The sequence below is a fragment of the Taurulus bubalis genome (genome assembly GCF_910589615.1).
Source record: "Taurulus bubalis genome assembly, chromosome: 20".
In the NCBI taxonomy this organism is placed as follows: domain Eukaryota; kingdom Metazoa; phylum Chordata; class Actinopteri; order Perciformes; family Cottidae; genus Taurulus; species Taurulus bubalis.
Window position 1 is genome coordinate 18877623 of NC_136608.1, and position 22500 is coordinate 18900122.

Here is a 22500-nt window from a genome sequence, read left to right on the forward strand (position 1 = left end):
GAGGTTTTTGTTTGAATTACTAAACTCTTATTTTAACATCAAATATTTTAGATTTAAATCAACATTATTTCTCTAGTTTCAAATTGTATTTTATTCTCCTCCATTCTCCAGACATCTTTATCGCCGATAGTCTTTTTAAGCAAATGTACAAAATGAGTTAACACCTTTAAGACATTTGAATGTTTGGTATAAAATGTTCAGTATTAGTCTGGAATGAACTGAAGAAGAGATGAGAAGCTCTGATGGCTGATGAGCTGCAACGGGATCTTCCTGTGGATGGAGCTCTAAACTAACTAAACTAACTCATTAACTCACTAACTAACTAACTAAACTAACTCATTCACTAACTAACTAAACTAACTCATTCACTAATTAACTAAACTAACTAATTCACTAATTACCTTAACTAACTAATTAACGTAACTAATGAATGAACAACTAACTAATTGACTAGACTAACTAACTAAATTGAATGAGGTAAACATGAGGAATCCCACAGGCATTTCAGGGATTATTCTTATTATTCTTATTTTTTGTTATTTACTGACAATTCCTGTTTTAGTTTTTTAAGAAACTAAATTATTCCGTTACCAAATATACATGTCAATAAACTAAAAGAAGGGAATATGTATCTGCATAAAACTGAATCATTTATGTATTTATCATTATGTCGGCCAAAAAGTAGTCAAAATAATATTCTAAAATCCTAGAATCAACTGATAGAATATACTGATGATATGTTTGTTTAATAAACCTTTACATATGAACGTTTAGACCACCACAATAATAAACACCAGCTGATAGAAACCTTCTTTTGGTTTCAACAATAACTGAGGTGGCGTTCCTCAGGGCTCCGCCCTCGGTCCTCTTCTGTTCCACAAAATAAACACCCGTCAATATCTCCCCATTATAATGCAGATTTACATAACAATACTCAGAAAGAGAAACTCATTTAAAATCCTGCAGTTAAACAAAGAAAACAATAAAACAATAATTGTTTTTGGAGCAAAGATTCAATCACTGAATCCATCAGTTTGATCAAATTCCGTCAATTGATTCTAATCTTCTCATGTCACATTTATACATTCATACATGTATACATTCATTCAGAGGGCTTTGGAACCTCTTCCTGTTCCTGAAGTAAAGAACCACGGTGTTCCCCGTGTGGTCGCTAGTCTCCTGCTCTGGAGACGTGAACCTATAACGCGCCGCCTCGTTGCTCTGCAGGTGATCGCTCCAGAAGAGATCGTGGATCCCAACGTGGACGAGCACTCCGTGATGACCTACCTGTCCCAGTTCCCCAAGTCCAAGCTGAAGCCCGGGGCCCCCCTGAGGGCCAAGACGCTGCACCCCAAGAGGGCCAAAGCCTACGGACCCGGTGAGGAACCAGAGCCCCTCTTCAGCTTCGGGGAAAACCTTTTACTGAGAGATGTTGTAGTTCTTAAAGAATAAGAACTTTGTCATTTATTTCTGGACCGAAACAATTCGTCAAATATTAAGCCTAATTTATGGTTCTCCGTCTGACGGAGAACCATAAATTAACGCAGACCCCTACACCTCCAAAAAATCCTAACTACGCGTCGCGTTGACGCGGACCGCAAGCGCTGTGATTTGTCCGCTCAGAACGTAATTTCCGGCAGTTGCTTTTTCACAGCCTCGACCGGTTTCGTGGTCGTACAGACCACCTCCACAAACGTCTTCTCTGTCGCCTGCGCTTCAACATTTGCAATATAAGCATTTGCTCTTCAATATTGATGAGCTCCAACTTTAATGCAGCCGCTTCAACTTGGTCGCCATTGTTTACTGTGACCGGAATTCGGCTATAACCCCTGAAACCACAGAGCCACACAGACACACCCCCCTGGCGGCATGGCGGTTAATTGCAGAGCAACGCGGTCCCTCGCCCAGAACTTCGAATGCTCAACGACGGCGTCACGTGACGAAGAACCATAAACTAGGCTTCATGTTGGTTGATTCACATTCACATCCAAAATATTTGTGACCACGGTTTTGATAATTGATTGATCTTTTGATATTGAAATAATCATGCAATTCCTCCCAATTTGAGAAATTTGAAGAGTTGATCTCTAGAAACTGACTATTACAGAAAACTCAAAACATTTGGAAACAAACAGTATTAGCAGGAAACTTGAATTCTCTGGCTTTCTGCTGTGGACATGGTTTTCTTCCGCTGGAATCAGGAGAGTCTTCTTCCTCTCATGTGTCTCAGGTCTCGAGCCGCGAGGGAACGTGGTCCTGAACCCAGCTGAGTTCCTGGTGGAGACGGTGGAGGCCGGACTGGGAGAGGTCCTGGTCTACGTGGAGGACCCAGAGGGGCACACGGAGGAGGTGGGACTCTCTTTACACCTTTATCTGATCTTCAGTCAAACACTCAGCTCACGGCTCCTGTGTTCCTGTCCTTCAGGCCCGAGTGATCCCCAACAACGACCAGAACCGGAGCTACTCGGTGGTCTACCTGCCCAAAGTGGAGGGGCTCCACAAAGTAGGAACCTTGTGGTGGTCATGTGATGCGGTTCAGTCCAGTTGGTCCAGTCATGGAGTCACAAAGAGGACGCAGATCCTGCTTTAGTTCCTGGTTTAGTTCCTGCTTTAGTTCCTAGTTTAGTTCCTGGTTTAGTTCCTGCTTTAGTTCCTAGTTTAGTTCCTGGTTTAGTTCCTGCTTTAGTTCCTGGTTTAGATCCTGCTTTAGTTCCTGCTTTAGTTCCTGGTTTAGATCCTGCTTTAGTTCCTGGTTTAGTTCCTGCTTTAGTGCCTGGTTTAGATCCTGCTTTAGTTCCTGGTTTAGTTCCTGGTTTAGATCCTGGTTTAGTTCCTGCTTTAGTTCCTAGTTTAGATCCTGCTTTAGTTCCTGATTTAGTTCCTGGTTTAGATCCTGGTTTAGTTCCTGCTTTAGTTCCTGGTTTAGTTCCTGGTTTAGATCCTGGTTTAGTTCCTGGTTTAGTTCCTGGTTTAGTTCTTGATTCAGTTCCTGGTTTAGTTCCTGGTTTAGTACCTGGTTTAGTTCCTGGTTTAGTTCTTGTGTCAGTTCCTGGTTTAGTACCTGGTTTAGTTCCTGGTTTAGTTTTTGAGTCAGTTCCTGGTTTAGTACCTGGTTTAGTTCCTGATTTAGTTCCTGGTTTAGTTCCTGGTTTAGTTCCTGGTTTAGTACCTGGTTTAGTTCCTGGTTTAGTTCTTGATTCAGTTCCTGGTTTAGTTCCTGGTTTAGTACCTGGTTTAGTTCCTGGTTTAGTTCTTGAGTAAGTTCCTGGTTTAGTACCTGGTTTAGTTCCTGGTTTAGTACCTGGTTTAGTTCCTGGTTTTATTCTTGATTCAGTTCCTGGTTTAGTTCCTGGTTTAGTTCCTGGTTTAGTACCTGGTTTAGATCCTGGTTTAGTTCCTGGTTTAGATCCTGGTTTAGTTCCTGGTTTAGATCCTGGTTTAGTTCCTGCTTTAGTTCCTGGTTTAGTTCCTGGTTTAGTTCCTGCTTTAGTTCCTGGTTTAGTTCCTGGTTTAGTTCCTGCGTTAGTACCTGGTTTAGATCCTGCTTTAGTTCCTGGTTTAGTACCTGGTTTAGATCCTGGTTTAGTTCCTGGTTTAGATCCTGGTTTAGTTCCTGGTTTAGATCCTGGTTTAGTTCCTGGTTTAGTTCCTGGTTTAGTTCTTGATTCAGTTCCTGGTTTAGTACCTGGTTTAGTTCCTGGTCTAGTTCTTGATTCAGTTCCTGGTTTAGTACCTGGTTTAGATCCTGGTTTAGTACCTGGTTTAGTTCCTGCTTTAGTACCTGGTTTAGTTCCTGGTTTAGATCCTGGTTTAGTTCCTGGTTTAGTACCTGGTTTAGTTCTTGATTCAGTTCCTGGTTTAGTACCTGGTTTAGTTCCTGGTTTAGTTCCTGGTTTAGATCCTGGTTTAGTTCCTGCTTTAGTTCCTGGTTTACTTCCTGCTTTAGTTCCTGCTTTAGTACCTGGTTTAGATCCTACTTTAGTTCTTGGTTTAGTACCTGGTTTAGATCCTGGTTTAGTTCATGCTTTAGTTCCTGGTTTACTTCCTGCTTTAGTCCCTGCTTTAGTACCTGGTTTAGATCCTATTTTAGTTCTTGGTTTAGTTCCTGGTTTAGATCCTGGTTTAGTTCCTGGTTTAGATCCTGGTTTAGTTCCTGGTTTAGTTCCTGGTTTAGTTCCTGGTTTAGTACCTGGTTTAGTTCCTGGTTTAGTACCTGGTTTAGTTCCTGGTTTAGTTCTTGATTCAGTTCCTGCTTTAGTTCCTGATTCAGTTCCTGGTTTAGTTCCTGCTTTAGTTCCTGCTTTAGTTCCTGGTTTAGTTCCTGAGTCAAACCAGGAACCTGGTTTAGTTCCTGGTTTAGTACCTGGTTTAGTTCCTGGTTTTGTTCTTGATTCCGTTCCTGGTTTAGTTCCTGATTTAGTTCCTGCTTTTGTTCCTGGTTTAGTTCCTGCTTTAGTTTCTGGTTTAGTTCCTGATTTAGTTCCTGCTTTAGTTTTTGATTCAGTTCCTGGTTTAGTTCCTGGTTTAGTTCCTGCTTTAGTTCCTGAGTCAAACCAGGAACCTGATTTAGTTCCTGGTTTACTTACCTGTTGGATCAAACTCAGGTGTTTTACTCTTCAGAGAAGATCCCAACATTCTCTTTTGATTCAGGACCACAGTTTGTTTGCACTCCTGGTTCCTTGAAGAAGGAACCAGGAGTCTGGTAGGTGACGGGGTACCGGGGTCTTCTTCTGCAGACTAAAACCTGATTGATTGAATCCGTCTTAATCGTAGCCCTCAGATTCCAGGTGACTTTATCCCCCAGTCATGAAGCCGCTCCTCCCCAGGTGAAGGTGCTGTTTGCTGGGCAGGACATCGACAGAAGTCCCTTCATGGTGAACATTTCGAAGGCGATGGGCGACCCGACCCGGGTCCAGGCCCGCGGGCCGGGACTGCAGCAGGCGGGAATCGTGGCCAACAAACCCACGTACTTTGACATCTACACTGCAGGTAATCCCACATGTTTGTACGGGGATTCAGGGACATGCGTCATAAAATATGTGTCTCTTTAAGATAAGATAAAATAAAATAAAATAAGATTATATTATATTATATGCACAGACAGAATATATATATATATATATATATATATATATATATATATATATATATATATATATACATATATATATATTTATATATATATATATATATATATATATATATATATATATATATATATATATATATATATTGCACGGCGTATTGTTTATTTATATTGTACAGATGTATTATTTTTGGGGGTGTTTTGGTTGTGCCGCCTGACAGCATCGTCTTGGTTTCTTCTGCATTTTTCCTAATCACAGATATTTCTCGGCAATGTCGAAGCATTTGCACTTTTACTTCCATGACTCCCAGCTTCAGTCTGTCTGAAGCCGCTTCGTCCTCCGGTGTTTGAACGTCTCGTTGTGCGTCTGTTCGTCCTCCAGGGGCCGGTGTCGGAGACGTGGGCGTCGTCATCGTGGACTCCAACTCCCGGAGGGACACAGTGGAGATCGTGTTGGAGAACAAAGGGGACAGTATCTTCCGCTGCACCTTCGTGCCTGTCCTGGAGGGGCCGCACACCGTCTACGTGACCTTTGCCGGGCAGCAGATTCCCAGAAGCCCTTTCACCGTGCACATCTCAGAGGGTAGCGTCCTTGTTGCACACTGACCTTCCTCTTCTTCCTCTGTTACACTCTGACCTTCCTCTTCTTCCTGTGTTACACTCTGACCTTCCTCTTCTTCCTCTGTTACACTCTGACCTTCCTCTTCTTCCTCTGTTACACTCTGACCTTCCTCTTCTTCCTCTGTTACACTCTGACCTTCCTCTTCTTCCTCTGTTACACTCTGACCTTCCTCTTCTTCCTCTGTTACACTCTGACCTTCCTCTTCTTCCTCTGTTACACTCTGACCTTCCTCTGCTTCCTTGTTAGAATCAGAGCGTTCTAATCAGAGCGTTCTAATCAGAGCGTCACGTTGAAATCTGACGTCCAGACTGACAGATTAAATAACTAACACATGAGTCTTGGTCCAGGTCTGGGTCCAGTTCTGATTGGACGGTGGGTCTTGCTGGGTTTTATTGGCTGAAGTGCTCTGGTGGTTTTGGGCTGTTATGTTGAGTCTTCTGGGTGCTCTGCTGGTCTGCTGGCAGACGGGAGACAGTTTGACCGACGGGGACAGAACATGGACGGATGTCTTGATGGACTTGACTTTTCTTTGATGTCTGAAAGGACTTGTATTTGATTTCAGACTCAACTTGAGACTTTTTTGTCTTGGGTCTTCACTAAGGATGTGACTTGGAACTTGCGGCCTGTCTCAACTTCAGACTGAACGCCGGACATGAGACTCTGAACCTCTTTGACTTGGGACCAGTATTCCCTCTAAGCTATGCGCAGTCGAAGTGGCCGCACAATAGATTTTTTAGACCGCACAAAAGATTTTTTTTCAGGGGTTAAAAATCTTTTTTGCGCCAGTGTTTCTGAGATAGAAGTGAGCCATCTCCGCAATAGAAGATCTTTGATGTGACGTGTCGAGTCTTCTTGGCCAATCAGCGTCCCGTTTCTCGACATGCGCTCTCTGTACCTCTGCTAGCGCTCTGCCTCCGTTAGCACCCCCCAACCCCCGCTGTCCTCCTCCGGGCGCCAGGAGTGAAGCTCGTCCAGAGCGCCACATGAGCTCGGGCCGGCGCTGTTTAGGCTCCTCTTGGCGGGCCCTGCTCCAGCAGTTATAGGCTACCATGGCGAAAAGAAAGGCAGAGCAGGCGCCCCAGAAAAAGGTCTGCCTAACGATTAACATGAGGGGCTAGATGAAATAGTCCAAACTGACACAGGTAGGATGAAACTTTCAGATATATTTAAATATGAAGAAAGGAGTGGCGTGATCTGCAAATTCTGCTCGAAGGCAAAAGCGAAAGGAGAGTTTGTTTCTCTTTTGGTTAACCTGTTTTTCAGATGCTGTTCTTCAGAGACATCTTCCATAGGCCTGCAGACAAGATGAGCCACATAGCCAGATAGGCCTATCTCCCTCAATGACATTCAAATGACATGTTTTGTAGCCTAGTTTGTTGCAAACCACTCCCGTTATTAAATTGTTTATATAGGCTACCTTTAGGAAAAATGACACCATGTCAATTTAATAGGCCTTTAATTATTGTTAAGCACTGCATTAGCATTTTTCTTTCAATGAAGTTCCACTTAAATGTTGTACCTGCTGAGAAATGACTAAACACCTTTGATACTTTTATTTTTTATATATATCATTATCAGTCATAACCAGTGAACCAGTCATAACCTCCCCTTATTGAAGTTCAACAAAGATCCTTTAAGTTCAACTAAACTGACTGGTAAAACACCATCATTAAAATGTTCCCAAAGTCCAGCCATTATAAAGGATATTGAATAAATATCAACCTTGTATACATATTGATGCATTTGCTGTCATCTCTTTGAATCCCCTATGGCTAACGCAGGCTTGTGGTCATTTTCGGCAGGTCTGAACCTCTTTGACTTGGGACTCTGAACCTCTTTGACTTGGGAATCTGAACCTCTTTGACTTGGGAATCTGAACCTCTTTGACTTGGGACTCTGAACCTCTTTGACTTGGGAATCTGAACCTCTTTGACTTGGGACTCTGAACTTCTTTGACTTGAGACTCTGAACCTCTTTGACTTGGGACTCTGAACCTCTTTGACTTGGGACTCTGAACTTCTTTGACTTGAGACTCTGAACCTCTTTGACTTGGGACTCTGAACCTCTTTGACTTGGGACTCTGAACCTCTTTGACTTGGGAATCTGAACCTCTTTGACTTGGGAATCTGAACCTCTTTGACTTGGGACTCTGAACTTCTTTGACTTGAGACTCTGAACCTCTTTGACTTGGGACTCTGAACCTCTTTGACTTGGGACTCTCAACCTCTTTGACTTGGGACTCTGAACTTCTTTGACTTGAGACTCTGAACCTCTTTGACTTGAGACTCTGAACCTGGGACTTGGGATATTATGGGGGGTGGACTTTGTCATTGCCTGTTTTTGACCTGGGATCATGTCTGACTGGAGTCAGATTTGACTTTCCTCTTTCCTGTGAGTTAGAACTAGACTTAAGACCGAACATGAACCTTACTGTCTTGATTCAGTTCTTTGGACCTGGCTCTGGACTTCACATTCTTGATTAAAGTGTTTTGACTTGAGATTGGCTTTCTTAACTGAGGACTTGAGCCAGAACTTGTCCATCTGGACTTAGAACTTGTAAATCCTGAAACTTGACTTGAGGATCGTCAACCTTGATTTGCGATTTGCTTTTCTCGGCTTGTGACTGGACTACAGGGTTAGCGACTTTAGACTTGCAGATACGGACTTGACCCCATCTCTGCTTGCTGGTCTGGCAGTCTGCTGGTCCTACCATCTACTGGTCTGGCAGTCTGGTGGTCTGGCAGCTTGCTCGTCTTACCATCTACTGGAGGTCTCTGTCCCCTCCCTTCCTGTCTACATGTGTATCACCGCTGTTTTCCCTCCCTCAGTTTCACAGAGCACCCCACCTTCCGGGTCTCCGGTGCAGATTAAACCTCAATCCGCACGCACCCCACCCTCAGACAAGACCAGGAGAGCCCCCCCTCCAACACCACCCAAACCCAGGCGACCAAGTTAGTACAGGCTGGGGTTCTGGGGGTGTGACTGGAGCCTGCCTGCGCTCTCCTGGTTTCCTTCCACCTCAACTGAAAACCCTCCCTGATCCCCTGAACGGGGTTTCCCAGCTTTCTAGGATGTGCAGCACCTGCTTCCTGCCGAGCTTCTTCTTCTTCTTCTTCTTCTTCTTCTTCTTCTTCTTCTTCTTCTTCCTCTTCCTCTTCTTCTTCTTCTTCTTCTTCTTCTTCTTCTTCTTCTTCTTCTTCGTCTTCTTCTTCTGCAGAGAGTGAATGCGGATGTGTGGAGTCCTTTCTGGATTCATGGTCCATTATTTTCCTCCACCTAACTGCAAAAACAACTTCCACGTCGTGTGAACGTGTTTTAGGGTCCAAGAATCTCATTAAGTTCAGTTCAGTCAACTCATATCTGATTTCCAACAGAATGGAATCAGTTATCTGGACGTTTAGAAAAAGGATCCAAGATCTTTCAGGAGACTTCCCACACTAAAGGACTCACTGAAGGACTCACTGAAGGACTTACTACAGGACTCACTGAAGGACTTACTAAAGGACTCACTGAAGGACTTACTAAAGGACTCACTGAAGGACTCACTAGAAGGACTCACTGAAGGACTTACTAAAGGACTCACTGAAGGACTCACTAAAGGACTCACTGAAGGACTCACTGAAGGACTCACTGAAGGACTTACTAAAGGACTCACTGAAGGACTTACTACAGGACTCACTGAAGGACTTACTAAAAGGACTCACTGAAGGACTTACTAAAGGACTCACTGAAGGACTCACTGAAGGACTTACTAAAGGACTCACTGAAGGACTTACTAAAGGACTCACTGAAGGACTCACTAAAAGGACTCACTGAAGGACTTACTAAAGGACTCACTGAAGGACTTACTAAAGGACTCACTGAAGGACTTACTACAGGACTCACTGAAGGACTTACTAAAGGACTCACTGAAGGACTTACTACAGGACTCACTGAAGGACTTACTAAAGGACTCACTGAAGGACTCACTAAAGGACTCACTGAAGGACTTACTAAAGGACTCACTGAAGGACTCACTGAAGGACTTACTAAAGGACTCACTGAAGGACTTACTACAGGACTCACTGAAGGACTTACTAAAGGACTCACTGAAGGACTTACTAAAGGACTCACTGAAGGACTTACTACAGGACTCACTGAAGGACTTACTAAAGGACTCACTGAAGGACTCACTAAAGGACTCACTGAAGGACTTACTAAAGGACTCACTGAAGGACTCACTAAAGGACTCACTGAAGGACTTACTAAAGGACTCACTGAAGGACTCACTGAAGGACTCACTAAAGGACTCACTGAAGGACTCACTAAAGGACTCACTAAAGGACTCACTATTGGACTCGCTAAATGACTCACTGAAGGACTCACTGAAGGACTCACTGAAGGACTCACTAAAGGACTCACTGAAGGACTCACTGAATGACTCACTAAAGGACTCACTAAAGGACTTACTAAAGGACTCACTGAAGGACTCACTGAAGGACTTACTGAATGACTCACTGAAGGACTCACTGAAGGACTCACTGAAGGACTCACTGAAGGACTCACTAAAGGACTCACTGAAGGACTCATTAAAGGACTCACTGAAGGACTCACTGAAGGACTTACTAAATGACTCACTAAATGACTCACTGAAGGACTCACTGAAGGACTCACTAAAGGACTTACTAAATGACTCACTGAAGGACTCACTAAAGGACTCACTGAAGGACTCACTAAAGGACTCACTGAAGGACTCACTGAAGGACTCACTAAAGGACTCACTGAAGGACTTACTAAAGGACTCACTAAAGGACTCACTGAAGGACTCACTGAAGGACTCACTAAAGGACTCACTGAAGGACTTACTAAAGGACTCACTGAATGACTCACTAAAGGACTCACTAAAGGACTCACTGAAGGACTCATTGAAGGACTCACTGAAGGACTCACTAAAGGACTCACTGAAGGACTCACTAAAGGACTCACTGAAGGACTTACTAAAGGACTCACTGAAGAACTCACTAAAGGACTCACTGAAGGACTCACTTAAGGACTCACTGAAGGACTCACTAAAGGACTCACTGAAGGACTCACTAAAGGACTCACTATTGGACTCACTAAATGACTCACTAAAGGACTCACTGAAGGACTCACTGAAGGACTCACTAAAGGACTCACTGAAGGACTTACTAAATGACTCACTAAATGACTCACTAAAGGACTCACTGAAGGACTCACTGAAGGACTCACTAAAGGACTCACTGAAGGACTCACTAAAGGACTTACTAAATGACTCACTGAAGGACTCACTGAAGGACTCACTAAAGCAGCTCCTTCAGACTGAACTGATTGAACTGGTTGAGGATCGGTGGTTCGAGCCCCGGCTCCGCTAGCCCACGTCGATGTGTCCTTGAGACACTTAACCCCTAACTGCTCCCCGTTGCTGTGTCTGCGGTGTATAGAGCAAACATGTAAGTCGCTTTGGATGAAAGCGTCAGCCAAATGAAATGACATGGTTGAACTGTTTCTCTCAGCGCTGATCAGCTGACTAACAGACACACTGTGTTTATTCTGGTTCACATATAACTTTATGATTTTAATAGGTTTTCCCTTTGACCTTGAGAGCCGGTCAAGGTTAAACTCTACTGTTGAATTTAAGATGTGTTTCATGTTGTGTTTAATATGTAATACATTGCTCAATAAGTGATAATAAGGTCAACATATTGAGGACACACAGGAGTGCGTTCCATTCTAACGTCCTCTGACTGCGTCTCCTTCTGATTGGTCCTCAGCCTGTAACCCCAACACCTGCCGGGCGTCGGGCCGAGGTCTGCAGTTGAAGGGTCTGAGGGTGAAGGAAGTGGCGGAGTTCAAAGTTCACACCAAAGGAGCTGGCAGCGGAGAACTCAAAGTCACCGTGAAGGGACCAAGTGAGACCCGGGGCCTTTACTTTGAAATGCACCTTTACTGTTCCTCATGAGACCTTTACTTTGAAATGCACCTTGAGTGGTCATGATGAGACATTTACTTTGAAATGCACCTTCACTGTTCCTCATGAGACCTTTACTTTGAAAAGCTGTCCTGATGTGTCTGTTCTGCTCCAGAGGGCCTGGACGAGCCGGTGAAGGTGCTGGAGCTGGACAGCGGGATGTTTGAGTGTAACTATTACCCCGTCATGATGGGGAAACACGTGGTGACCGTCACCTGGGGAGGACACGGCATCCCACGCAGGTGAGCCTGAGAACCAGAACCACCTGTCAGAACTATGAGGAAGTATAGAACCTTGAGGGACTCCAGAGGCTCGGATTGGATGGATATAGATGAAAAATGTATAACATATAAAACATATGATATATAATATATATATTACATACACATTCCAGTACTTCCTTTGAATGCAGCGTAATGACACAAGTTTTATGTTTCATATTTCTTTCTGGATCATAGTTTCTATGTGTGCTTTCAGTCCGTTCGAGGTGCAGGTGAGTGAGGAGGCGGGGCCTCAGAAGGTGAGAGCCTGGGGCCCCGGTCTGGAGACGGGTCTGGTAGGGAAGAGTGCCGACTTCGTGGTGGAGGCCATCGGCACGGAGGTGGGAACACTGGGTACGTCACGGCGACACAAAGGACCAATCACACACACTCACCGAATGATTGACAGGTTGCCGTGGGAGGGGCTTAAAATGGGCCGCTGTTGGTCCAGAGAAACAAGTTTACTGTTTACTGTGAATATTCACAACCTTCTGCTGACGTCATGCCTTTCCTCGATCAGCAGTATATATATATATACAAATGAATATATATAAATAAATACATGAATAAATAAGAATATAAATAAGATATATATGTATATGAGGTGTTTAATTCCACGTGCTCACCGGCTCTCTGCAGGTTTCTCCATCGAGGGTCCGTCTCAGGCGAAGATCGAGTGCGATGATAAAGGCGACGGGTCATGTGACGTGCGCTACTGGCCGACGGAGCCGGGCGACTACGCCGTGCACGTGATCTGTGACGACGAGGACATCAAGGACAGCCCCTTCATGGCTCACGTCCTGCCCGCCGCCAACGACGTCTTCCCAGAACACGTGAGCGCCGCCGGTCCTCGGACCGTTTCCCAAACCTTTCCCTGTCGGGCTGCAGGCGTTGACTGTCGCGGTCCTCAGGTGAAGTGCTCCGGTCCGGGTCTGGAGCCGCTGGGCTGCATCGTCAACAAGCCCGCCGACTTCACCATCGACACCCGGGGGGCCGGCCGAGGGGACCTGAAGCTCTACGCCCAGGTGAGGGTCTTCGTCGTGGTCTTCTCTCTCATGGCGGGCGTTGAGTGGAGGTCATGAACGTTTGTGCTTCCAGGACGCCGAGGGGTTCCCCATCGACGTCCAGGTCACCGAGAGCGGCGACAGCACCTTCCTCTGTGTCTACGTGCCCACCAAGGCCATCAAGCACACCATCATCATCACCTGGGGCCAAGTCAGCGCTCCCAACAGCCCCTTCAGGGTAAAGGACCGACACACCGACACCAGGGTCGGGGGTTCGATCCCCACAGTGTACGAGAGATGACAATCGTTTAAAAACTAATATGTAAAGAAAAATTCATCAAGAAACTGGTATTGTATTTGCATGGAAACAAACAAAAGTAATGCAGTTTATTAAGTACAGACAGTAGTTCTATAAGTACAGAGTTCTAGTGGACCGAGGATAGAACCTTGAGGAACTCCAAACACTCGTATGTAGAAGTATATCTGTTTCACAAAAGATGAAAAATACAAAAAAAGGAACATCCAAAACAATAAAGGCCAAGTGAGAGAAATACATCCCGATGATACACACGCTACATATATAAAACATATATAACAGATACATATAAAACTCACAGTGGTGCACTTGCGCCCCTTGTGGCCAACATGAGTATTACAACAACAGTCTAAACTCAGGAGGGAAGGTATTACACCAGAGCCTTCAGGGCCTCCGTACGATGAGAAGAAGAGGACATGAAGACCAATGCATCCTGCGGCGAGGCATGGTTATGAGTGATATTAATATTAATTATCGTGGCCTCTCGGTGTGACCAGGTGACGATAGGAGAAGGCAGCCATCCAGAGAACGTGAAGGTGTACGGGCCCGGAGTGGAGCCGGCGGGCCTGAAGGCCAACGAGCCCACCTACTTCACGGTGGACTGCAGCGAGGCCGGACAGGGTGGGCCGCGGTTCTGGTCCAGCACGAGACCCGTTTCCTGTCTTTGACCCTCTTATTATATTATTTTTTATTGTATTATATTATATTGTATCCCTTCAGGTGACGTCAGCATCGGGATCAAGTGCGCTCCAGGTGTGGTCGGTCCGGCGGAGGCCGACATCGACTTCGACATCATCAAGAACGACAACGACACGTTCACGGTGAAGTACACGCCGCCGGGCGCCGGCCAGTACACCATCATGGTGCTGTTCGCCGACCAGGTGAGAGACGCTTTAATATGCATATGATTATTATTATATCAATGTGAATACTAGACGGCAAACAAACCTTTCATGTGACAACAGGAAATACCCATCAGCCCCTTCAGAATAAAGGTGGACCCTTCCCATGATGCAGCTAAAGTCAGAGCAGAAGGACCCGGACTCAACAAGACCGGTGAGACGCCTCCAGGTGTGAGGGGGTCTATACTTAAGAGGTCTTCCTTTCTAACCTCTCTCTCTCTCTCTCTCTCTCTCTCACAGGAGTTGAAGTGGGGAAGCCGACCCACTTCACCATTTACACAAAGGGAGCCGGTAAAGCCGACCCGGAGGTTCGCTTCACCGGAGTGGCGAGAGGCGAAGCGGTCCGAGACTTCGAGATCATCGACAACCACGACTACTCGTACACGGTCCGCTACACTGCTGTGCAGCAGGTGAGCCGGCGGTCTGGTTCCCGTCGCCCATCCTCATGAGTGTGAGGCTCACTGTACTCTGTCTCTCAGGGCATCACGTCCGTCACCGTGTGCCACGGAGGAGACCCCATCCCCAAGACCCCCTTCAGCATCAGCGTGGCCCCCTCGCTGGACCTCGGCAGGGTCAAAGTTCAGGGTTTGAACAACAGTGAGTACGTCCGTGGTCTAAATAGTTCTTCAAGAGGGTTGATTCATTCTTCCTACAAATCTGGATTGAAATACTGAATTATGAGGAACCCAGTATAGAACCTTGAGGGACTCCAGAGTCATGTATACAAAATATAACATGTAAAACAAATAACATATATAACACATAAAACAAATAACGTATAAAACATATAACATAACAATGTCGAGAACCAAAGCTTCACTTTTATGACGAATGAAAACATTTCATTACACTTGTCACTTTCACATAACATTCCGTGCACTTTATTTTAACTTCATATTCTACTGTAGATCCAATTGTAAATATTCATGCTCCCATTTATTGTTAAATGTTTATTGTTAAATGTTCAATGTGATGCACCTCCCGCCAGGACAAATTCCTTGTATGTGAAAACATACATGGCAATAAATGGTTCTGGTTCTGGTTCTGATTTGTTGGTTTTAAAAAGTCTCCGTTCTCTCCGTTCTCTCACCAAAGAGGTGGACGTTGGGAAGGACGAGGAGTTCACCGTCAGCACTCGAGATGCCGGCGGTCAGGGAAACCTGGACATCAGGATCACATCCCCGTCTCGTCGACAAATCCCCTGCAAGCTGGAGTCGGGCTCGGCCAACGAGGTCCACACGGTGCAGTACATCCCCCCAGAGGAAGGCCAGTACCGGGTGGATGTCAGCTACGACGGAAACCCCGTACCAGGAAGTCCGTTCACCGTGGAGGCCGTCATGCCCCCCGATCCCTCAAAGGTGAGATCAAGACCTCCTTCAAAGAGGTCTTACTAAACCGTTGAAGGTCTCAGTAAACCGGTGTAGGTCTTAGTAGACCGTTGTAGGTCTCAGTAAACCGGTGTAGGTCTTAGTAAACCGTTGTAGGTCTTAGTAAACCGTTGTAGGTCTCAGTAAACCGGTGTAGGTCTTAGTAAACCGTTGTAGGTCTTAGTAAACCGTTGTAGGTCTTAGTAAACCGTTGAAGGTCTTAGTAAACCGTTGAAGGTCTTAGTAAATCGTTGTAGGTCTCAGTAAACCGGTGTAGGTCTTAGTAAACCGTTGAAGGTCTCAGTAAACCGTTGAAGGTCTTAGTAAACCGTTGAAGGTCTTAGTAAACCATTGAAGATCTTAGTAAACCGGTGTAGGTCTCAGTAAACCGTAAAGGTATGTTGGTAAGTGTAACCTTCTCTTACTCTGAGTATAAACTAAACATGTTTTCTGGATCTATCAGTCAAGTCAAGAATCTATATTTCTATTTGAATGTATATTAACTCTCTTTGGCTCGTTTGTTTACCCTCCAGGTCCGAGCCTATGGTCCAGGTCTTCAGGGGGGCGTTGTGGGTAAACCCGCCCCCTTTGCCATCGACACAAAGGGAGCTGGTACCGGTGGTCTGGGCTTGACGGTGGAGGGACCCTGTGAGGCCAAGATCGAATGCCAGGATAACGGAGACGGATCCTGCTCCGTGTCCTACCTGCCCACGGAGCCCGGCGAGTACGCCATCAACATCCTGTTTGCAGAGCAGCACATCCCCGGGTCCCCCTTCAAGGCCGCGGTGCAGTCGGCGTTCGACCCCAGCAAGGTGACGGCCAGCGGGCCGGGCCTGGAGCGAGGGAAGGTCGGCGAGGATGGGTCCTTCACGGTGGACTGCTCGAAAGCCGGAGAGGCCGAGCTCACCATCGAGATCATTTCAGACTCCGGAGCCAAAGCCGAGGTCCACGTCCAGAACAACGGCGACGGGACCTACTCCATCACCTACTTCCCACAGGTCCACGGCATGTACACCATCACCATCAAGTACGGGGGGCTCGCCGTGCCCGAGTTCCCCGCCAGACTGCAGGTGGACCCGGCTGTGGACACCAGCGGGGTGAAGGTCTCTGGACCCGGAGTGGAACCCAGAGGTGAGGCCGGTTCTTCTGCTCTGGTACTAAGTGGTTTACATCCTTTCATCAAAGCTAAATTTAGTTATGAAGTTACAGAAGTTATGAAGTAAAACTGTCACATACTAAATATTTACCAGATTACATATATTCACTACATACCTTCAAATATAAATAATATTAATCAATCTTAAACATACTCATTTAATATATTTGAATATAACTTAATATAGCACTTTGGTTTGGAAGCTGGAGATAAATTATTGTGTACGTTAATCTTTTCAAAACTCTTGATAACTATTGCAGGAGATTTATACATTTTACATAATGAGGCTGTTATGGAAGCAGATGTAAATAACATGAATAATGTGGCTGCTTTAAAGCCGCACGTCCAGCTCTGTGCTGATCTCCATGTTGGACGCGTTGAGCTTCTTCATGTGATCGACGCTTTGAATCAGATCATAAAGCTCAGCGTTCCCGTGCTCGTCCTCTGCAGGCGTCCTGAGGGAAGTCACCACCCACTTCCTCGTGGACGCCCGCTCACACCACAAGAGCGGCGGCAGCCTCGTCAAAGCCGGCATCTCCAACCCTTCAGGCGTCACCACGGACGCCTACGTCACCGACAAGGGGGACGGGACCTACAGGGCGGAGTACACGGCCTACGAGGACGGTGAGGCGTCAGGGTTTCACTCCGGGACGGAGACAATCATTCAAATGGTTCATGAAACGACCCGTTCTCCTGAAGCTTCCCAGAAAAAGAAAAGAATTAAGAATCACAGAAAGATTAAGATGTGTTTCTTCACATATACAGCAGGGAAGTGATAGATAACGGTAGAAATCCGTATTGAAGGTGTAGCTTAATGAATGTGGTCTGGCCTGTCTGTGGGGGAGCAGCTGGTATTAATAGCTGCAGTCCGTCTGCTGCAGCAGATGGTTTTCCACTGATAGTAATGTGTGACATGCTGGAGCCCAGTGCATTGTGGGACAGAAATACTCATCCCTATGGAGGCCTCAGTCAGACGAGGATTTAAAATAAGAAGGGATTCTCTGTCAGTCATCTTTTAAAGATGGTCTCACATATTTGTGATGTACATTTGCACCCTCTGCTGGGTAACAGGTCCAAATATAACGTTATGATTTCATCCCCGAGGTTCTGCGATATATCGGAGGACCAAAGTCCCACAAGCAGCCTCATGAAGGTCTTGTTTAGACCACTTTGTTTGACTCAAACCTGATCCAACAAAACATGTCAACGTGCTGAATATTTCACGCTAAGCTGATCTGTCTGTCTGCAGGTCTGCATCTGATTGAAGTGTTGTTTGATGAGGTCTCGGTTCCGAAGAGTCCGTTCAGGGTGTTGGTGACGGAAGGTTGTGACCCCAGTCGAGTCCGAGCCTACGGTCCGGGTCTGGAGGAAGGCCTGGTTAACAAACAAAACCGCTTCACTGTTGAGACCAGGTGACTTTACTGTCGCTCTTAAGACAAAATCAACCAGTTTAAATGTCTCAGACCGAGTCCTAACCCCCCGTCACCCCTCAGAGGTGCTGGCACTGGAGGTCTTGGTTTGGCCATTGAGGGTCCATCTGAGGCCAAGATGTCCTGTAAGGACAACAAAGATGGCAGCTGCAGTGTGGAGTACATCCCCTTCACTCCTGGAGAGTACGATGTCAACATCACCTTCGGAGGCCTTCCTATCCCAGGTGATGGTCGGAACCAGGACCTGGGTGGTTCTGGTCTGGTCTGGTTCAGATGTTATTGAACAGCAGTGACTCATAACCTCTGTGTGTATTGCAGGGAGCCCATTTCGGGTCCCAGTGCGAGAGCTGGTAGATCCCAGTAAAGTGAAGTGTTCAGGTCCCGGATTGGGAAGTGGAGTCCGAGCCCACGTCCCTCAGACCTTCACTGTGGACAGCAGTAAGGCCGGGGTGGCCCCCCTGGAGGTCCAGCTGTACGGGCCCACAGGTAAGACCTTTAGAAAGTCAGATCCCTGGATGGTTTGCTGCAGTCCTCCTTCGCTGAATCAAGAACCTCCTCATTAAGAACAAATGCATCTTTCTGAATGAAAAACCTACTGTTCAGGCTCATTGTGTACGAGGCATCAGTTAGACATCAAGATGGACCCAATACCCAGTTTGACCAGGTCCTCGGTCTTGTGTTGGCCTAAAGACCATTCAGGTCCTCAACTTGTGTACGCCTAAAGACCTTCCAGCTCTGGACTCAAGTTGTAGCCATGAACTTAAATTCACCTGAACTCTACGTATACTCAGGACTTTTTCGGAACCCGGCCCTGGTAGAAGTCGAGGGAGGCTAATTTTCCATCAGTTTTAAAGTCTAAACGGTAAATAACTGAAGTTGCCCTCCAGGTGTGACCGAGCCAATCAGCATCACCAACAACGGAGATGGCACTCACACCGTCAACTACACTCCTGCTGACGACGGCCCATACACGGTGTGTGTGAAGTACGCCGACCAGGAGGTCTCTCGCAGGTCGGTACCGAACACGTATCCATGAAGAAGTCACGATTGTACTCGTTTAGGTTTAACCTTCCAATCTGTCTCCTGTTAGTCCTTTTAAGATCAAGACGTTACCGGCTCATGATGCCAGTAAAGTCCGAGCCAGCGGTCCAGGTCTGAATGCGTCCGGAGTTCCAGCCAGTCTGCCGGTGGAGTTCACCATCGACGCCAGAGACGCCGGAGAGGGACTGCTCACCGTTCAGATACTGGTGAGTCTCAGATTCTGTCCTGACTCAGAAAGATTTGGTCTACTAGGGTCTGCTAGCGTCCGTTACAGTCCACTAGAGTCTGCTAGCGTCCGTTATGATCCACTAGAGTCTGCTAGCGTCCATTATGGCCCACTAGAGTCTGCTAGCGTCCGTTATGGTGCACTAGAGTCTGCTAGCGTCCGTTATAGTCCACTAGAGTCTGCTAGCGTCCGTTATGGTGCACTAGAGTCTGCTAGCGTCCGTTATAGTCCACTAGAGTCTGCTAGCGTCCGTTATGATCCACTAGAGTCTGCTAGCGTCCATTTTGGCCCACTAGAGTCTGCTAGCGTCCGTTATGGTGCACTAGAGTCTGCTAGCATCCGTTATGGTCCAATAGAGTCTGCTAGCATCCGTTATGGTCCACTAGGGTCTGCTAGCATCCATTATGGTCCAGTAGGGTCTGCTAGCGTCCATTATGGTGCACTAGAGTCTGCTAGCATCCGTTATGGTGCACTAGAGTCTGCTAGCATCCGTTATGGTCCACTAGAGTCTGCTAGCGTCCGTTATGATCCACTAGAGTCTGCTAGCATCCGTTATGGTCCACTAGATTCTGCTAGTGTCCGTTATGGTGCACTAGAGTCTGCTAGCGTCCGTTATGGTCCACTAGAGTCTGCTAGCGTCCATTGTGATCCACTAGAGTATGCTAGCGTCCATTATGGTCCACTGAAGTCTGCTAGCGTCCGTTATGGTCCACTAGAGTCTGCTAGCATCCGTTATAGTCCACTAGAGTCTGCTAGCGTCCGTTTTGGTGCACTAGAGTCTGCTAGCGTCCATTATGGTCCACTAGAGTCTGCTAGCGTCCGTTATGGTCCACTAGAATCTGCTAGCGTCCGTTTTGGTGCACTAGAGTCTGCTAGCGTCCATTATGGTCCACTAGAGTCTGCTAGCGTCCGTTATGATCCACTAGAGTCTGCTTGCGTCCGTTATGGTCCACTAGAGTCTGCTAGCGTCCGTTATGGTGCACTACAGTCTGCTAGCGTCCGTTATGGTCCACTAGAGTCTGCTAGCGTCCGTTATTGTGCACTAGAGTCTGCTAGCGTCCGTTATGGTCCACTAGAGTCTGCTAGCATCCGTTATGGTCCACTAGAGTCTGCTAGCGTCCGTTATGGTGCACTAGAGTCTGCTAGCGTCCGTTATAGTCCACTAGAGTCTGCTAGCGTCCGTTATGGTGCACTAGAGTCTGCTAGCGTCCGTTATAGTCCACTAGAGTCTGCTAGCGTCCGTTATGATCCACTAGAGTCTGCTAGCGTCCATTATGGCCCACTAGAGTCTGCTAGCGTCCGTTATGGTGCACTAGAGTCTGCTAGCATCCGTTATGGTCCAATAGAGTCTGCTAGCATCCGTTATGGTCCACTAGGGTCTGCTAGCATCCATTATGGTCCAGTAGGGTCTGCTAGCATCCATTATGGTGCACTAGAGTCTGCTAGCATCCGTTATGGTGCACTAGAGTCTGCTAGCATCCGTTATGGTCCACTAGAGTCTGCTAGCGTCCGTTATGATCCACTAGAGTCTGCTAGCATCCGTTATGGTCCACTAGATTCTGCTAGTGTCCGTTATGGTGCACTAGCGTCTGCTAGCGTCCGTTATGGTCCACTAGAGTATGCTAGCGTCCATTATGGTCCACTGAAGTCTGCTAGCGTCCGTTATGGTCCACTAGAGTCTGCTAGCGTCCGTTATAGTCCACTAGAGTCTGCTAGCGTCCGTTTTGGTGCACTAGAGTCTGCTAGCGTCCGTTATGGTGCACTAGAGTCTGCTAGCATCCGTTATGGTGCACTAGAGTCTGCTAGCGTCCGTTATGGTCCACTAGAGTCTGCTAGCGTCCGTTATTGTGCACTAGAGTCTGCTAGCGTCCGTTATGGTCCACTAGAGTCTGCTAGCATCCGTTATGGTCCACTAGAGTCTGCTAGTGTCCGTTATGGTGCACTAGAGTCTGCTAGCGTCCGTTATGGTCCATTAGAGTCTGCTAGCATCCGTTATGGTGCACTAGAGTCTGCTAGCATCCGTTATGGTCTACTAGAGTCGGCTAGCGTCCGTTATGGTCCACAAGGGTCTGCTAGCGTCCGATATGGCCCACTAGAGTCTGCTAGCGTCCGTTATGGTCCACTAGGGTCTGCTATTATCCCTCTTCTGAACTGTTGTTGTCTCACTGCCTCTCTTAACCCCTGATCCGACCTCTCCATGTGACTTCCTGTCCCCCCTGCACCCCTGCAGGGTCCGGACGGGTGCAGGCGCGATGCCTCAGTGTTTGTGGAGGACTGGGGCATGAGGGTGTGGGAGACTCATATTGTAAAGAAAACCGTCCCCTTCAGTATTCATAAGAGGGGCTGTGTAAGACCTGGACTCTGTCACCTCGTCTCACGTCTCCCTTCCTTCCTCCCTTCATTCCTCCCTTCCTTTCTCCCTTCCTTCCTCCCTTTCTCCTTCCTCCCTTAAAACAGGACACGATCAAATTTATAATAATAAAGAAAAAAGTATGAAACCATTCATTAGCAATAAAGAAAATATGCAATTAAAGTAAATTTGTTTTGTTTGAATCTTCTAAAAGTTAAGTGGAGTCTTGTTTTAAGCCCCTCCCCTCTGTGAACTGACCTCCATCACTTTGTGTTGTAGTTCACTGACAGATGTGCTTTGCAGTTCTCCTCTAACCAGAGTTCTTTAAACCTCTTCTCCTCTTCTTCCGCCTCTTCTTCCTCGTCCTCTTCCTTCTCCTCTTCCTCATCTTCTTCCTCCTCTTCTTCCTCCTCCTCTTCCTCCTCCTCTTCCTTCTCATCTTCTTCCTCCTCTTCTTCCTCCTCTTCTTCCTCCTCCTCTTCCTTCTCCTCTTCCTCTTCTCCTCTTCTACCTTTTCCTCCTCTTCCTGTAGTGAGTAATTAGATCCTGTGTGATGATGATGATGATGATGATGATGATGAAGGTCAAACATGTGAACACCACTGGTCTCAAACCATCAGCAGCGAAGAGAAAGCCAGTTTAATATTGTATTATTATTATTATTATTATTATTATTATTATTATTATTATTATTATTATTTATCTTCGGTCAGACACACAGCTGCTGTTGGTTCAGATCCTGAAACCCTTTGGTTCTGGTTCTGGTTCTGGT

At 46.5% G+C, this 22500-nt stretch overlaps 1 protein-coding gene across 1 annotated transcript in view; it reads left to right on the plus strand.

The window, feature by feature from the left end:
* The window catches only part of LOC306752214 (filamin-C-like), a gene marked incomplete at its 5' end in the record, with an annotated part of 44178 nt that overhangs the window by 9124 nt on the left and 12554 nt on the right, over window positions 1–22500 (plus strand). Inside the window, 24 exons of the mRNA XM_079235943.1 lie at window positions 1228–1378; window positions 2231–2349; window positions 2426–2503; window positions 4827–4989; window positions 5469–5669; window positions 11480–11617; window positions 11792–11918; window positions 12154–12290; window positions 12576–12769; window positions 12848–12961; window positions 13035–13178; window positions 13754–13877; window positions 13977–14137; window positions 14222–14312; window positions 14399–14568; window positions 14638–14755; window positions 15254–15516; window positions 16059–16656; window positions 17132–17305; window positions 17931–18093; window positions 18175–18335; window positions 18430–18597; window positions 18999–19122; window positions 19202–19358. Coding sequence (XP_079092069.1) covers window positions 1228–1378; window positions 2231–2349; window positions 2426–2503; window positions 4827–4989; window positions 5469–5669; window positions 11480–11617; window positions 11792–11918; window positions 12154–12290; window positions 12576–12769; window positions 12848–12961; window positions 13035–13178; window positions 13754–13877; window positions 13977–14137; window positions 14222–14312; window positions 14399–14568; window positions 14638–14755; window positions 15254–15516; window positions 16059–16656; window positions 17132–17305; window positions 17931–18093; window positions 18175–18335; window positions 18430–18597; window positions 18999–19122; window positions 19202–19358 — 4038 coding nt within the window. The remainder of the gene's footprint in view (window positions 1–1227; window positions 1379–2230; window positions 2350–2425; window positions 2504–4826; window positions 4990–5468; window positions 5670–11479; window positions 11618–11791; window positions 11919–12153; window positions 12291–12575; window positions 12770–12847; window positions 12962–13034; window positions 13179–13753; window positions 13878–13976; window positions 14138–14221; window positions 14313–14398; window positions 14569–14637; window positions 14756–15253; window positions 15517–16058; window positions 16657–17131; window positions 17306–17930; window positions 18094–18174; window positions 18336–18429; window positions 18598–18998; window positions 19123–19201; window positions 19359–22500) is intronic.